The sequence below is a fragment of the Pongo abelii genome, chromosome 2, assembly GCF_028885655.2.
Source record: "Pongo abelii isolate AG06213 chromosome 2, NHGRI_mPonAbe1-v2.0_pri, whole genome shotgun sequence".
In the NCBI taxonomy this organism is placed as follows: Eukaryota; Metazoa; Chordata; class Mammalia; order Primates; family Hominidae; genus Pongo; species Pongo abelii.
Window position 1 is genome coordinate 112600150 of NC_085928.1, and position 18235 is coordinate 112618384.

General features: G+C 39.1%; 1 protein-coding gene across 16 annotated transcripts in view; it reads left to right on the forward strand.

Annotated features, from left to right (window-relative positions):
- ULK4 (unc-51 like kinase 4) overlaps positions 1-18235 on the forward strand; it is a 727378-nt gene that overhangs the window by 72536 nt on the left and 636607 nt on the right. For all 16 annotated transcript variants that reach the window (XM_054550402.2, XM_054550404.2, XM_054550405.2 and 13 more), the window contains 1 exon segment: positions 8743-8821. In XM_054550402.2, coding sequence (XP_054406377.2) covers positions 8743-8821 — 79 coding nt within the window.

Below are 18235 nucleotides of genomic sequence, written 5' to 3' on the forward strand. Positions count from 1 at the left end.
TAATCTATACTCTACTTATTCTATCTTTGTGAATTTGCTTATGGTGAGTACCTCATATTGCTACTGAAACATCAAGGGGTTTGGTCTAGGTCCTGTGATAGCACAGAAAGCCAATCACGGAGACAATGAGTGTTGCTAGGGAAGAAGGCTTCAATTGGGTGCTGCAGCTAAGGAGATGGGAGATCAGTCTCAAATTTGTCTCCTCAACTGACTAAAACCAGGGCTGTATTTAGCAGAGAAGAAATATAACCACGTGTGGGAAAACAAGAATTAAAGAAGGGTGAGGAAGAGGAATTGGTCAACAGGAAGCAGGTAGTTGGTTGGGCAATTGTAATGGGTGAGGGGGTCTGGTGTCTTATGGTCCAGATATGGTGATGTGGTAAGTTTCAGTTCCTCGATAACTATCTGGGAGGCCTGATGGTTGGTTTCCCAAGAAAGGAACTCAGATAAGACAAATGTAACTTTCTCAAGTTTTAAGACTGGGAGGGTCAATTTCTACGTTTATTTTAAAAGACTGTAAACATCAGTTCTATAGGACAATTGGGCTGGTTTCATTTGCAAGATTCATCCATGTTATAACTAACATGTGTCAGCATTTCATTCCTTTTTAAGGCTGAATAATATTCCATTGTATGCATATACCACATTTTGTTTATCTTTTCATCTGTTGTTGGGCACTGGCTTGTTTATATCTTTTGGCTATTGTGAACAATGCTGCTGTGAACATTAGTGTTTTCTGTTTTTATTTTTTGCTAACAGCTATCCTGATGGGTGTGAAGTAGTATCTTATAGTTTTGATTTGTATTTTGTGACTAGTGATGTTGAACATCTTTTCGTGTGATTGTTGGCTATTTGTATATCTTCTTTGGAGAAAGATCTAGTCAAGTCATTTGCCAATTTTTGAACTGAGTTTTGTGTTGTTGAGTTGTAGGTATTTTTTATATATTCTAGATATTAACCCCTTGTCAGATAAATGATTGCAAGTATCTTCTCTCATTACATAGGTTGCTTTTTACTGTGGCAAGTGCCTTTTTGAGATATGAATTTAGGAGGAATTTTTCTGTTTTTCAAATAAGAGTTTTATACTTGAATAAGGTAAAGTAAATGCTCATCCATCATTAATTTTTTAATTAAAAACATAGTTTTCCTGTTTCTTTGCTGTAGTTCTCCTCTTGGTTGATTAGATTTTATCATTTGGTAGGTTTTTTTTGTTTGTTTGTTTGAGACGGAGTCTTGCTCAGTCACTCAGGCTGGAGTGCAGTGGCACAATCTCAGCTCACTGCAACCTCTGCCTCCCAGGTTCAAGTGATTCTTCTGCTTCAGCCTCCCGAGTAGCTGGGATTATAGGCACCTGCCAACATGCCCGGCTAATTTTTGTATTTTTGTAGAGACGAGGTTTTACCGTGTTGGCCAGAGGGTCTTGAGCTCCTGACCTCAGGTGATCCACCTGCTTCGGCCTCCCAAAGTGCTGGGATTATAGCCGTGAGCCACCGCGCCTGGCTGGTAGTATTTTTTGTTTGTTTGTTTTCAAGAAGGCCTCTCAGTGGCTTACCTCTGTGCCATGCTTTGGAGTTTGAGCTCTCTTCCTTGTACTAACTGTAGCTCTGTAGGACTTGGGGGTAAACCTTACCTTTTTTTTTTTTTTTTTTCCCTCTTCTGTGTGACTTGTTTGAGTTAGCTTTTCTTTTCATTCCAGGCCTGTAAATTTTACTAGATTGTCTCTAGGAATCTCTTTTTACTAATTTGCTCCTGCCTGCCTGCCTGCCTCCCTCCCTCCCTCCCTCCAGTCCCGTCTCGTCCCGTCCCTTCCTTCCCCGCTCCCGTCCCTTCCTTCCCCGCTCCCGTCCCTTGTTTCCCCCTCCCGTCCCTTCTTTCCCCCTCCTGTCCCTTCCTTCCCCCCTTCTGTCCCTTTCTTCCCCCACTGTCCCTTCCTTCCCCCCTTCTGTCCCTTCCTTCCCCCCTCCCATCCCTCCTGTCCCTCCTGTCCCTTCCTTCCCTTCTTTTCTTTCTGTTTATTTTGAGACAGAGTCTTGCTCTGTCGCCCAGGCTGGAGTGCAGTGGCGCGATCTTGGCTCACTGCAACCTCTGCCTCCCGGGTTCAAGGATTCTCCTGCCTCAGTCTCCCGAGTAGCTGGGATTACAGGTGTGCGCCACCATGCCCAGCTAATTTTTGTATTTTTAGTAGAGATGGGTTTTCACCATGTTGGCCAGGCTGGTCTCGAACTCCTGACCTCAAGTGATCCACCTGCCTTGGCTTCCCAAAGTGCTGGGATTACAGGTGTGAGCCACAATGCCTAGCCTCTTCATCCCTCCTTTAGCTTTTATATTATTTCTTATATTTCTTCCTATTTCATCCTTTTTCTGTTCCTGAAACCCCTACAGGATGGGTGTGGGAGTTTGTATCTCTTGGCTCTTCTTTCAAATTTTCTTTTGCTTTCTCACTTTCTCTTGTTTATTGAGATACAATTCACATACCATAAAATTCACCATTTTAATGTGTACAGTTCAGTAGGTGTTAGTATATTGAAAGTTGTTTAACCATTGCCATTATCTAATTTCAGAACATTTTTCTCACCCAGTGAAACCCAGTACCCATTCTTCTCCAACCCCTGGCAACCACTCATCTACTTCCTGTCGGCTGATTTGCCTATTCTTGATATTTCATATAAATGGAATCATACAGTATGTGGCCTTTTGTGTCTAGCTTCTGTCATTTAGCATAATGTTTTCAAGGTTCATCTGCATTGTGGAATGTGTGAATACTTCATTCTTTTTATAGCTGAATAATCCTTGTATGGCTATACCACATTTTGCTTATGTGGTCTTGATGGACATTTGGGGTTGTTTCCACATTTGGCTATTATGAATAATGGTGCTCTGAACATTTGTCTACAAGGTTTTGTGTGAACATACGTTTTTATTTCTCTTACAGTAGTGAGATTGCTGGATAAAATAGTAACTCTGTGTTCAACCTTTTGAAGAACTGCCAAACTCTCTTTCTTACACTTTTGTTTTAGGTTCTGGGGTACATAATACAGATTTGTTATATAGGTAAACTCATGGGGGTTTCTTGTACAGATTATTTGGTCACCCAGGTACTAACCTTAGTAGGTACCAATTGTTATTGTTTCTGATCCTCTCCCTCCTCTCACCCTCCAACCTGAAATAGGCCCCAGTGTCTGTTGTTCCCTCTTTGTGTCCATGCAAACTCTCTTCTTTTATTGCTCTTCCTTGACTTTATCTTTGAGCTCTCAAGCTTGGTATTTATCCCCACTCATTTTATTATTTAGGATTTCCAGTTAATTTTTTAATTTCAACAATCATATTTGAAAGGTTTTGTTCATTTTCTTTTTCTCTGATTGGTCCCTTTTCCTAGCTGCATATATATGGTGTATCATATACTTCTGAATTTGAGATAAATATCAGGATTATAAAAATTCTCTTCTTGGCAGAATTTAGAATTAAATATTGTTATTAATATTAAAGGTTAAACATTAGGATTATATAATATAAGCCTGGAACCTGGACTTTGAAAAGAGGGAGCAAAATTAGGATTATAAACATAGTATTCTTATCTCTTGAACTTGTAGGTCACTTTTTCATCATGGTCCTGCTTTTTAATGCTGTTTATTTCTCAAATGCCTGGTTATCTCTGGTTCTTAGTTTATATTATGAATAAGTGATTAAATTGATTGGTATGGAAGTTGGCAATATGAGTTTCCTTTATGCTTGCCTAAGTCTCTTTCTCCAATAGCCTCTCCTTTAAATAAAGGGTTGGTATGTGGGTAGGTGGGGCCTGTTGACTGGTTGACTTTAATTTGGAATTCCAGCTGGCTGAAGATCAGGTAGGCAGGCTGGAGGCCTCTGCAATTGCCAGGGTGGATTTTTCTTTGGAGTGGAGTTGGCTTTCCTCATTTAACCCCTTCCCTGTTTCAGTATCTGGTGGACCACAGTCTCTGCTTCCCACATCCACACCTATGTCCCACCCCAAGGTGGATTGCTCACTGTAGGAACAATTTTCCGCGTTTACCCTGGAGGCCAGGGCTGCAGGGTTTATTCTGTGTACCAGGGAAGGGTGATGGAAAAGAGGCAGGACCTGAGTGACTCAACTGTTCCTTGTACAAGGACACAATTGTTCTTTGTGCAGTTATAATCTGATGATTGTCCTGTGGCTCATTCTTGCTTTCTGTCTTAGTTTGTTCCAAGTCCCTGAGGCTTCCTTGGGAACGTCTGTCTACCTGTGATTCTTAGACAGAGGATTCCTTTGTTGGTTCTCTGTCAGTCTTAATCCTATCTATGCATGTCATCTGAGATTTTCTCAAACTTTCTAGTCCACTTTTAGCCTTCCTTTTTGCTTCCAGTTATCATTTAATAAAAAGAACTTGTATTTTAGAGACTCTAGAGGGATCAGAAAAGTGAGTGTCAAGTGTTTAGTCTGCAATCATTAAAGACAGAGAATGTCTTATAAGTTTAGATCTGCATTACATGATTATCATTTATGGATGCTTTCTTTACCTTTCCCTTTTATTTTTTCTTTTGTTTCTTTTCCTTATTTATTTATTATTATTTTTAGAGACTCACTCTAAAAAAAAATAGGGTCTCACTGTGTCCCCGAGGCTGAAATGGGACTACAGGTGCATGTTACCATGCCTGGCTAAATTAAAAACATTTTTTTGTTGTTGTTGTGGAGACAGGGTCTCACTTTATTGGCCAGGCTGGTCTTGAACTCCTGGCCTTAGTGATCCTTCCATCTCATCCTCCTAAAGTGCTGGGGATTACAGATGTGAGTCACTTTACCTGGCCAAAGTTTTCATTTTTTAATATGATGTATAAGGAATATAGAAGTGCTTTTTTTTTTTTTTTTTTTTTTGAGACGGAGTCTTACTCTGTCACCCAGGCGGGAGTGCAGTGGCACGATCTTGGTTCACTGCAACCTCCACCTCCTGGGTTCAAGTGATTTTCCTGCCTAGCCTCCCGAGTAGCTGGGATTGCAGGCGCCCACCACCACGCCCAGCTAATTTTTGTATATTTTAGTAGAGATGGGGTTTCACCATGTTGGCCAGGCTGGCCTTGAACTTCTGATCTCAAGTGATTCACATGCCTCGGCCTCCCAAATGCTGGGATTACAGGCATGAGCCACCATGCCCAGCAGAAGTGCTTCTAATTTCACAAGTGTTTAGGCTTTTTGGTTTGTATTTGTTATTTTTACTTTTCTCCTTTCACTACATCAAAATGAGTCCTTTATAATTTCTGCCTTAGGGAATTCTAATAATTTATCTTTGTGGTCCAATATAAAATCATTTTTAATGTATGCCATGAATGCAGTTAACTGTTAATGATAATATAGTAATAGTGGCTTGCTCACTCAGCACAAATTGTCATGACACAATGGTAATTTCTGCATGTGGATTGTCTCCTGATCCTTAGAACAACATGAGGTACATATTATTATTGGTCCTACCTGTTGTGCCTACCAGGCATATGAAAGATGAGTAATTATCCCAGGGTATTGTCTCCCTCGCCCCCAGTGGTGGGGCCAGGGCCATGTCCAAGACTTTGAATTCCAGAGTCTCAGACACCATCCTATGCAGACTCCCACTGAGTAAGAGTGGTCACTGTTTGTAGGGTGTAGAGTTTGATAGATACATCTGTTACTTTGATTTTGTAGTTTTATTTAGGATGCTTGAATGTGTGAATGTATTGATGAATGTATTCATTGTTGCCTTCTCTCTGTGCTTGGAAGAGAAGAAAATTGAAGTTTACCACTACTATGGGTTTACTTTTCATGCTTTGTTATTTGGTGTATAAAGATTCACACCAGGCCGGGCACGGTGGCTCACACTTGTATCTCAGCACTTTGGGAGGCCGAGGTGGGTGGATCACGAGTTCAGGAGTTCGAGACCAGCCTGGCCAACATGGTGAAACCCTGTCTCTACTAAAAATACAAAAATTGGCTGGGCATGGTGGTGCGCGCCTGTAATCCCAGCTACTGGGGAGGCTGAGGCAGGAGAATGGCTTGAACCCAGGAGGCGGAGGGTGCAGTGAGCTGAGATTGTGCCACTCACTACACTCCAACCTGGGTGACAGAGCAAGACTCCATCTCAAAAAAAAAAAAAAAATTCACATTTTATATCTTCTGTACGTCATACGGTTTTTAGTTTAAAGGGAATCTTTTTCTCATGAGTTTAACCTAATTCTACTGAGATTTACATTGGAAATCCTGTTTGCCTTTTGTTTGCCTTGTACAGCCTTACTTTTATGCACTTTTTTTCTACTAATGTGTTTAGTTATTTTGCTTTTGATGTTGATATATTTATTCAACAAACTGTTCAGGTGTTACAGTGGCAATCGGGATACAACCCTGCCTTCATGGATCATCTGGGCTGGTTGGGGAGACAGATAATAAACAAGTAAATGAATGAATAAGTAACTACAAAATTTTAGTTTTGCTCTAATGTGGTAGCCATTAACTTCATGGGGGTTATTTAAATTAAAAATTAATAGTAGCTTCCGCATTCAGCACATATTGTCAGACACAGTGGTACTTTCTGCACATGGATTATCTCCTTTGATTCTTAGAACAACATGAGGTACGTATTGTTATTGGTCCTACTTATGAGGTAACCAGGACCAGGCACGTGAAAGATGAGTAATTACCCCAGGGTACTGTCTCCCTCACCCTCAACTCTGGGGGTAATTTTTAAATTAAAAATTAAGGCCAGATGCAGTAGCTCACACCTGTAATCCTAGCACTTTGGGAGTCCGAGGTGGGCACATCACTTGAGCTCAGGAGTTCAACACCAGCCTGGACAACATGGCGAAACCCCATTTCTACTAAAAATACAAAAATTAGCAGGGGTGGTGGTGCACACCTATAGTCCCAGGTACTTGGGAGGCTCAGTTGGGAGTATTGCTTGAGCCTGGGAGGCATTGCAGTGAGCGGAGATTGTGCCACTGCACTCTAGTTTGGGTGACAGAGTGAGAACCTGTCTCAAAAAAAAAAATTTTTTTTTAAATATTTTGTTCTTTACTTGCATCTGTCATATTTTATGTGCTTGATAGTCACATGTCTAGTGGATAACTATATTGAGCAGTGCAGATGTGGGACATTTCTGTCAGGGCACGAAGGTTTGTTAGATAGTGCTGCCTTAGATGTCGTGGAAGATGGGTTGGTTCTGAGGTACGGTGTCGAGTCACTGGGGGCACCTGAAGTGGTGACCTGAGAAAACCTGAATTTTGGGAAGGAACCTATACTGTGAGGGTGTTGTATATAGGGTACGTGGTACTTGTATTTAGGATTTTGGTAAAAAGTGAATATTCCTAAGTGATTTAAAGTTTCTATTTTAAAAGTATAAGGTTTTTAGGTAGTGTGTTTTCTCTTATTCTAATAGGAGTTGTTTTTGGTCATATTAGGGAAAATAATTGGCATGTTGATACATTTTTATTTTAGTTGAATAAATCTGGTAGCCAATATTTACTTTCATAAATTGAAAAATGGTTAAGTGTTTCATAAGTTTTTTGAGCTTGTCTTTGAAAAGAGATAGACAGATGCAGTGTCTCAAGCCTGTAATCCCAGAACTTTGGGAGGCTGAGATGGGAGGATTGTTTTTCAGTTCAAGGTCAGCCTGGGCATCATAGCAAGACCCCGTCTCTACAAAAAGTAAAAAAAAATTAGCTGGCTGTGGTGGTGCATGCCTACAGTCCCAGCTACCTGGGGGGGTTGAGGCGGGAGGATGGCTCTTTCAATTGTCCTACAGATATTTTTCAAAATGACTACTTTTAAAGTATAATCTTTTTATTCACAGGTGGGATGCTAATTCTACAATTGCCTAGGATTTCTTTAATTTGTGTAGGTTAAGAGATTTTAATGGGCAATTTAAGAAGTGTTGAAATTTATAAGGATTATTTCTGTATGTTAGAGTTGTGATAACGCAGACATTTTCCCTGTAGTACTTCTCTGAGTCTGATTTGTTTTCCTCCATGGGTACCACATAGGTTTATTTTAAGATGGCAAAAAATAAAAGCTGACTAAGGTACATACTGATTATCCCCGACAACATGCAGACATCACTAAATAAGAGTGTGGTTTTCATCAACTCACCATTTGTTTTAATTAGAAAAAAACTCATCAAAATGAATTTCTCTGCATGAAATACCTTTTCAAATCATATTGAATGTGATTTAATAGTAATTTATCAACTTCAGTTTTCTGCTGGATACTAAAGGAACACCTCATTAAAACTAGTGTTTATGCAAATAACAATATTTAAAAACTTGATTGTAAAAATTTCTTTTACACTGAATACATACAGATATGTTACTGTTCAGATATTATTTACTACTTACATAGAAACTCATTGATCTACTAACAAGTAGAAAAGAGACCTTTAGCCAAATGCCTCTGTACTCAGCAATAAAAGGATTAATTACTGTTTTACTCTTTTCTCTGGTTAAAGATTTTTAAAATTTTTATTTTTCCTTTTACCATTAAACCACAACTTGTTTAAATTTTGTTGCTGTTGCAGTATTGCAGCGGCCATTACGGTTCATGTCTCCCTGTGTATACGAGGGAGAGTTTCTCTGGGCTGTGTACATGTGGGAGTGTGGGCCTGACCTGTCACATTCAATTTTTATTTCACAGTCTTATATCTAATGCTCATCATTGCATAATGTAACTAGCTGGGATTAGTTTCCTCGGTCCCCGACTCTTCTCTTCAGAGCCTGTTTTCTCTCCATTTACAGACGGGCCAAGGTTGCTCGCGTGATTGGTTTACTGGCTTCGCACACAACTGAGCTCCAGGAAAATACACCTGTTGTTGAGGTAATGTCTTTTATTACTTAAATGTGATGAATGACAAGAAATACTGTTCTTGATTCTGTAATTTAGAACATGCAGCTTTCACCGACCTTCACTTGATTTTTCTCTGTGGGATTGTGGCAATCGTTCTAAAACTGTCACCTCAACAGACCTTTAGGCTTAAACATAGCAGCACATTTACAACGTAGTCCATCATTAAAATGGCACAGCAGAGTTAACAAGGCTTATGAACTCTACTCATCATTATTTCATTTGTTTTTGAATAAGGCTTTTTTCATTTCTAGTTTTCTTGTAGTCTGTCCAACAGACTAATGTATTTCCTAGTTAAAGCATAGCTTACAATTCAAAATTCAAATTCTTTTGGCCTTTCACCTTGAATGTAGTGTTTTCGTATGAAAGATACTTTCTACCTATTCTGTTAATGTATGTTACACTTAATTGGTAATGGAGTTTTATCCCTTGAACTGGGAGAGGCTCAAGAGTCAGCATAGGTGAAAAGAACCAAGGCTTTTAGGGGAAACAGCAAGAGCTCCCGAAGGAAGTAAAAAAGGGGTAAGGAGAGGAGATTTTGTAGAGTTGAAGCTGGTTGTGTGGTATTTGGGGCTTTAAGAAAAATTGGAAAAATTTCTATGTCTGTCTTGTCCACTGTAGTAGCCAACTGGTATTTGGAGCCTTAAGAGGAATTGGAACATTTTCTCTCTGTGCCATTCACTGCAGCAGCCAATTGCTGGGATAGTATCCCAGCTGGCCTTATAGTGTCTGGGTGGAGATTAATTTAATTTCAGTGTATTTCCCTTGTTTACAATTCCATCTCTATTTCCTGCAAATTGTTGGATCTCTGAGTTACTAGTAAAATGCCACAAAGTCTAAATTTTTCCTTTTTTGGGGGGCCTAAAAAAATGAATTGTGACCTATATGATTACGGATGGTACCCAGCTTAGTTCTCAGAGATGTGTCAGGTAGATTTTTATCTAAAAGATTGAGCATGTAGGGCAGTATTACCAGGAAGATGAGAAGGCTTAGGATCTCAAAAATGGGGGTTCCTTCTGATGGCTCAGAGCAAAAGGTCTCCAATGAGATGGAATAGCTGTAGGAGATGGGAGAGAACTTAAAGTCCAAGACAAAGTGCCAAGATTTTAGAGGATGTTCCTGCATCGTCAGAGCAGGCATTCATTGCTCAGGAGCTGTGAAGAAAGAGCCTCTGAATATGTAAAATATGACTGTTGAATTAAATGATTCAGTAGTTGCAGTAATAAGTAGGATGGATACTTTAGGAAGCTGAGTTAGTGAATTTGAAGATCAGTTGGATGAATTCTCTTAGGATTCAGAAAGAAAGAGGATAAAGATTGTGAACTAAAAAGGCATGGATGATAGTTTCAGATTTGTTGAACCATCCAGTATAGTAGCCACCAGCCACTATGGCTATCGAGTGCTTGTAGAAAAGCTAGTCTGAATTGAGATGATCAACTTATAGAAAAGAATACTATGGCCACCCTGTAATTTCCAAACCCTATTGTTCTACTTTATCTTTTTCACAGCATATATCACCACCTGGCATTTTATGTATTTATTTCTCTTTCCACACTAGACTACAAGCTCCATTGGAACTGGCATTTTGAACTGTCTTGTTCAACACTCCACTCCAGTGCCTAGACAGTGCCTTGTGTATGTATAGATACTGACAAATATTTCAAAATAAATAAAACTGTATCAGCATTCTTGGGACTCCCTGTAGCAGTACCTGGAAGATGGTGTGTTTTGCTGCTGCAGGAATTTTCAAGGGGCTGGGCAGAGGGCATGTGAAGTAACCTGAGAACTGGTCACCCTGGGTGATGTGATGGCCTCATTCTACTGGTACTTGCTGTTGCTGCTGCTGTACTCCCACTTGGAGAGTTTGGCCCAGCAGTTCCTGAACCATATTTATTACCTGTTCTCACTCAGGTTGAGTTCTGTGGCCAGTTTGTATTCTCAAAGTATTTCTCCTACTCCAGTTGTTGTACTTTGTTGACATTGTATTCCTGGTGCTGCCTCAACTGAGAGGAAAGGGTGGATGTTAATTCCCGAGGTTCTTGTATCTTTTATTCCAGTACTGTTCTCTTCATGGGTATTTGCTGATGCTTTATTAGTTCAAAATGCAAGAATTTAGGGAAAATCATACTTATTTGATTAAAAAAAAAGGCGTGTACTGAACTATCTGGTGAACTGTTTTGAATTACACACAGTGTATTGTGAACTACATTTGGTTGGATAATAGAGAGCTTGTATAATAACTTGAAATTGAGCCAGGTGCTCCTTTGTGATGCCATCTTAATTTTGTTATTTCTCAACACTTTTTAGTTCTTTATTTCATTACTTTTAATGGCAAAAACTGTAATTACTTTTGCACCAACCTAATTCCTGCTGTGAGCAATTGGCTGTGATAATTTAAGTAGTCACTAGAGGTCATTCAAGCACCAGAAAAAAAGTTGTGCAAGTTTTAAGAATTTATGTTTCAGTTTCCAAAAGCAGGATCTGTGGAGGCTGAGCAGGTACATGGTACCATGTTTCATCTTTTTCCTTTTTTTTTTTTTTTTAGAAGTTTCTGCTACAGGATGTGTGGCTCCATTCCACTGGTGATTTTTACCATTTGAGATGAATAAGATGAATGAAAACCATTATAGTCTCTCCAGAAAAATAAAGTCAACACCTAGCACATGATTTTAGGGGATCTGGGAACCCTGTGGAGTGAATCTTTGGTTCATAACTCTTGAGACCAGGTTTCTGTAAAACTCACAATTGGGTGCTTGTAGATAATTTTTCAGTAATCAGTAACAAAATTTCAAGTGTAAGATGAATCCTGAATTCTCTATTAGGTTTACTCTCAGTGAACAAGAAAAATTGTGGTTGCAGACCCTATAAGCATTTTATTTTATTTTACTTATTTGTTTATTTTTTTGAGACAGAGTCTCGCTCTGTTGCCCAGGCTGTAGTGCAGTGGTGTGATCTCGGCTCACTGTAACCTCTGCCTCCCGGGTTCAAGAGATTCTCAGCCTCAGCCTCACGAGTAGCTGGGACCACAGGTTCATGCCACCATGCTCCGCTAAGTTTTGTATTTTTAGTAGAGACACAGTTTCATCATGTTGGTCAGGCTGGTCTTGAACTCCTGGCCTCAAGTGATCCATTTGCCTTGGCTTCCCCAAAGTATTGGGATTACAGGCATGAGATGCTGCACCTGGCCCCTATAAGCATTTTAACGGCATAGAACCTCATTTTGTTACTCACCTTTGTACCCCACAGTGCTGAGCCAGCAAAGTAATATGTATTTTAGGCAGTCAATGCTGGAGAGTTTAATGAATGATTAAAAGAATGTCAGAAGAGTATGATGGTATAATTTGTTACAAAGAGACAGAAAAAATGGAGCAAAAATCTATTTTACTATCCTTGTAATATAATTAAGTCTCTTTCATCTTATTCTCTCATCAACAGCTACAGAAAATAACTGGTCATGATCTCCTTTATGCATTTAGAAGCATTTATTGACATCTGTATCTTTTTCACAGAAAAGTATAACCATCTGAAGCTTATTTTCCTAGATAACACATTTACCACTCTGTAATCATTGTGGTTTCTATGTGTAATAATTTTAAAAAATATTTCTGATATTAAGCCAATATATTTAGTCTGAAGCATGCAGTGGATATATTTTATGAAATTTAATATAGACCCATCAAATTCTAGAACCGAAAGGAATTTTTTTTGTGACCGAGTCTCACTCTGTTGCCCAGGCTGGAGTGCAGTGGCGCGATCTTGGCTCACTGCAACCTCTGTCACCCAGGTTCAAGCGATTCTCCTGCCTCAGCCTCCTGAGTAGCTGGGATTACAGGCATGCACTACCACGCCCAGCTAATTTATTTTGTATTTTTAGTAGAGATGGGGTTTCACCATGTTGGCCAGGCTGATCGCGAATTCTTGACCTCAAATAATCCACCCGCCTCAGCTTCCCTAAGTGCTGGGATTACAGGCATGAGCCACCACTCCTGGCCAAAAGGAATATTAACAGACATTTTAGGTTAACCCATTCATTAAATATCTTTATTATCAGCTAGGCATGATGACTCATGGCTGTAATCCCAGTACTTTGAGAGGCTGAGGTGGGAGGATAACTTGAGCCTAGGAGTTTGAGACCAGCCTGGGCAACATAAGGAGACCCTGTCTCTAGAAAAAATAGAAAGAGTTTGGTGTGGTGGTGCGCATCTGTGGTCCCAGCTACTCAGGAGGCTGAGACATGACCCTGGGAGGTTGAGGCTGTAGTGGGCTATTATCATGCTATTGCACTCCAGCCTGGGCAACAGAGCAAGACCCTGTCTCAAATTTTTTTTTTTTTAATTATGGAAAATTTCAACATACATAGAAGTAGAGAGGCTAGAGTAATGACGTAGCATCATTTGCTTCCAGCAATCAACACTGGCTAATCTTGTTTCATCTTGTGTTCTGCTTTCATTCTCCCTCTCCCTTTTTCTCTCTCTCTCTCTCTCTTGCTGGAGTATTTTAAATAAAATGATATCATTTTACCAGCAAATATCTTTTTCTAGCAGAAAAGGATTAGAAAAATGTATAACCATGATTTCATTATCACACCCAATACATTCAGCAGTAGTCTCTGAATATCATCTAATACCCAGTTAGTGTTCAGATTTTCTTGGTGGTTTCATACATGTCATTTTGTACTTTTTCTTTGAGCCAGGATTGTGTTTAGATATTGTGACCCTTAAGTCTCTTAATTCCTGGTCTCTTATTTTTTAGTGTCATTTATTTGTTACAGACAAATTGTCCCTTGTCTTGGCCCAAATTGGAATACCAGAAGCTTTATTGCACCCTTTTGATGTTATTTAACATAGTCCTTTATCACCTGCCTTTCCTTTCTTGCGCATGGCTGCTTAGATGTGGACCCTTGATTCAGTACTTTTTTTTGGGGGGGATGGCTTGGGGAAATAGGAATTTGTCACAGTTCGTGCTGTATTTCTCCTGCTGTTTCATAGACAGTGAGACAACTAAACATTATATGCCTCTATTAGAGGGGTTAAAGTTGATCACTAGAGTCAGATGATGTCAGCCTTATTATAAATATTCCCATCACTCTTTTTTTTCTTCATACCCTTATCTGTGAGTTAGGAACTCCTCACTCTTTTATTTAATAGTTTTAACATCAATCGATTATTGCCTACATGTAGTAATCCTTTAGAGTTGCAAAATGATAATTTTCTAATTCTGTAATTTCCTTTATATTTGTAGTTGGAAGTTTTCTTACAGAAGATCTTTCCCTGATCAACTGTTTGGTTATCCTAAAATAGTTTGTTTTGCAAGGCAGGATAAAGCAGGATAAATGTTTGATTGTTCCTCTTCATAGGTCAGTTTTCAGAATAAAGAGTTGGTACCTTAGAAATCTCCGTAAGTGTCTAGTGAGATTGATTTTATATTGTTAAGAACTTACAGATGTGTATATGTATATGTATATTGTCTAGTCCTTTGCAGTCATTAGTCTTTTTGATGCTTACATTGTTTCATCTCCATCCAGTGGGAGCTCTTTCAAGTTTGCTCCTTTCTCCCTTTGACATGAGCCTACTCCTGTCTCTGACAGCTTGCTGGCTTCTCGGCAGTGAGCTTTCATAGGCTTGTTTTGGGAATAGTCAACCCCTAGTTTTGAAACCACTTCTATAAGGAATCTTGTTTACTTTTGTTAGAAGATGTAGTTAGAGAACTCAATCTGTGTTCTCTAGGATTTTCTTTTTTCCTGGTAGAGCTTTTCAGAGGTTAGATCTAGGTACTGTTGTTTCTTAAAAAGAGAAAAATTATCAGTTTATTCTACTTTTCCAATTCAGATTTTTTTATTGAGACAGAGTTTTGCTCTTGTTGCCCAGGCTGGAGTGCGACGGCGCGATCTTGGCTCACCGCAACCTGTGCCTCCCGGGTTCAAGCGATTCTCCTGCCTTAGCCTCTTGAGTAGCTGAGATTACAGGCATGCACCATCATGCCCGACTAATTTTGTATTTTTAGTAGAGATGGGGTTTCACCATGTTGGCCAGGCTGGTCTTGAACTCCTGACCTCAGGTGATCCACCCACCTTGGCCTCCCAAAGTGCTGGGATTACAGGTGTGAGCCACCTCGCCTGGCCCCAATTCAGATTTAAAATTCGTTTTTACCTCTTGATTTACAATTTTTATTTTTCTTCTCATAAGCTAAAATTCCTGGCTGGGCGCGGTGGCTCATGCCTGTAATACCAGCACTTTGGGAGCCGAGGCGGGTGGATCACTTGAGTTCAGGCGTTCGAGACCAGCTTGGCCAACATGGCAAAACCCCATCTCTACTACAAATACAAAAATTAGCCGAGCATGGTGATGCACGCCTGTAATCCTGGCTCCTTGGGAGGCTGGGGCATGAGAATTGCTTGAACCCAGGAGGTGGAGGCTGCTGGGATCGGACCACTGCACTCCAGCCTAGGCAACAGAGCAAGACTCTGTCTCAAAAAAAAAAAAAAAAAAACTCTTGGCCATTAATAGCATTAACATAATTATCTTTTTTTTAGCTTAGAGTTTAGAATAGTTTAAAAATAGTACACGTATTGTTACTAACAACAAAACTACAAAGTGCTTTTTAAGTACTTTTTTTCCCTTGGGATATAACCCACTGGATGATGTGTACAGTCAAAACGCTGAGTTTTAAAATCAATTTATATAATTCTTCACTTTGTACTTATATCACCAATATGATATATAGTTACATATGTTTACAATTTTTTTTAGATATTTAGAGATTACTTTGTACTTTCTTTTTGGTTTGAAAATTATAATTCTTTTTTATTGAAGTGTTGGAAATACGTACAAAACATAAATGTACTGCTTAATGAATTATTGCCAAGTGTGAAAACCCAATAAACTGTCACTGGGTCAAGAAACACAACATTAAGTAGAACATTGCCAGCATACCCGGGGACCCTCTTGTGCTCTCTCCTGATCACTGTTCTCTCCCATTGTGCCAAAGGAAGTTACCGTAACTTCCAATTCTGCGATGATTTTGCCGGCTTTTGAATTTTGTTTAAATTGAATCATATGATATCTATACTTTGGTATCTGGCTTCTTTTATTTCATATTATGTTTATGGAATTCATCCTTGTTGCCTGTACCTGTAGTTCATTTTTATTACATGAGTATACTACATCACTGGTGATGGGCATTTGGATTGTTTTCTGTATTTGGCTGTTATAAGCCTTGCACACACATTTTGATGCACTTGCGCAAGCTCTCTGTTGGATATGTGTAGGAATGGAATTGGTAGGTTACAGGATATGTGCGTGTTCAACTTTAGGAGGTAATCTAAACTGTTTTCCAATAAGGTTGTGTAAGTTAAAATGCTTTGACTAATGAAAGAATGTTCAATACTCTGTATTCTCATGAATACTTGGTGTTGGCATAAAATCATGTTAAATAAGTATTTACCAGTTTCCTCTTTGTTTTTAACATTAATGGTTATTGAGTTTGGTATGGCATCAGAAGATAGGAGTATTTAATCTTTCTTCCTATCTCTATTAATAGGTGGATTATATTAATGGAATTCCTAAAAATAAATCACCTTTGCATCATTAGAAGAAACAACTTGGTGCTCTCTATAATTCACTGTTGGAGTCTCTTTCCTAAATTTTTTCTAGAATTGTTCCTGTATTTTTTCTTGCCACATTACATTGATTCTTGGAGAGTCCAGGCTGTTTGTCCTGTTGAATGTTCCACATTCCAGATTTGTCTGCTTGCTTTTTTTTGGTATTGCTAACTTATTCCTCTAGTCCACACATTTCCTATAAACTGTAGGTTAGGTCTGGACGCTTCATTAGATTCAGTTTGAACTTTTTTTTTTTTTGGTAAGAACATATCATAGGTGATACTGTGTACTTCATATTTGAACTCATCAGGAAGCATGCAGTGTCAGGTTTTATTAGTTGCACCTACTTTGATGATTTGATTAAAGTAGTGCTGCCGGAGAGCTCCATTGTAAAGGTACATCTTTTCCTTTGCAGTGCCACTTTAGCTCTCGTGTGATGTATGCAATAAGAGCATAATATTAAAACTTATATAGGTTATGACTGCTGTTTTAACATTTTTCTAAAATAAAACATACAATTTTAGTTCAGGAAATGTTAATCATTGTATTAATTGTCATTAATTGCCATTGCATTTTCTCTTTATTTTCAACAGATTATTCCTATTTTTATTTTTGAGATGGAGCCTCATTTTGTTGTTCAGGCTGGACTACAGTGGCACAATCATAGCTCACTACCTTGGGCTTAAGCCATCTTCCCACCTCAGCCTCCTAACTAGCTAGTGCTAGAGGTGCATGCCACCATGGCCAGCTATTTTTTTATTTTTTATTTTTTGTAGAGACGTAGTCTCCCTATGTTGCCCAGGCTGGCCTTTTTAATTTTTTAAAAATCATTTTAGCCAAGCTTTATTGAATGCTTACTGTGTACCAGGTGCCAGGCTGGTCTTAAACTCCTGGGCTCAAGTGATCCATTAACCTCAGCCTCCCAAAGTGTTGGGATTACCAGCATGAGCTATCACATCTGGCCTCAACAGATTATTAATTCACTAAGTTCATCATGCTGTGTAACATTATTTTCACCATTATTGTTTTTGAAATTTATCTAATTTAATTTTTGTTTAGGCAGGGTCTCGCTCTGTTGCCCAGGTTGGAGTGCAGTAGCACGATCATGGCTCACTGAAAGTTCATCCTCCTGGGCTCAACTGATCCTCCCACCTCAGCCTCCCCAGTAGCTGGGACTACAGGTACATGTCACCATGCCTGACTAATCTTTTAATTGTTACTTTTAGTAGAGATGGTGTCTCATATTATTTCCCAGGCTGGTCTCTAACTTCTGGTGACAAGCAATCCACCTGCCTTAGCCTTCCAAAGTGCTGGGATTACAGGCATGAGCCACTGCACCTGACCGCTAATTAATTAATATGTTTTTAATATATAGTTTTTATTTCAATAGCTTTTGGAGTGCAAGTGGTTTTTGATTACATGGATGAGTGGTATAATGGTGAAGTCTGAGATTTTAGTGCACTGGTCACCTCAGTAGTGTACATTGTACTCAATATGTAGTCTTTTTAATCCCTCTCCCCACCCTCACTTGTGAGTCTCCAGTGTCCATTATACCACTCTGTATACCTTTGCATACCCATAGCTTAGCTCCCACTTATAATTGGGAACATATGATATTTGGATTTCTATTCCTGAGTTACTTCACTTAGAATAATGCTGGCCTCTAATTTAATTTGAAAAATTTATTTTACATTCCGTGTCCTCATGTTTTTTGGTGGGATAATCATATTTTATGATTTAGTTCTTTAAAAGAGTGAAATATTGTAAGAATTTTTGACAAGAATATT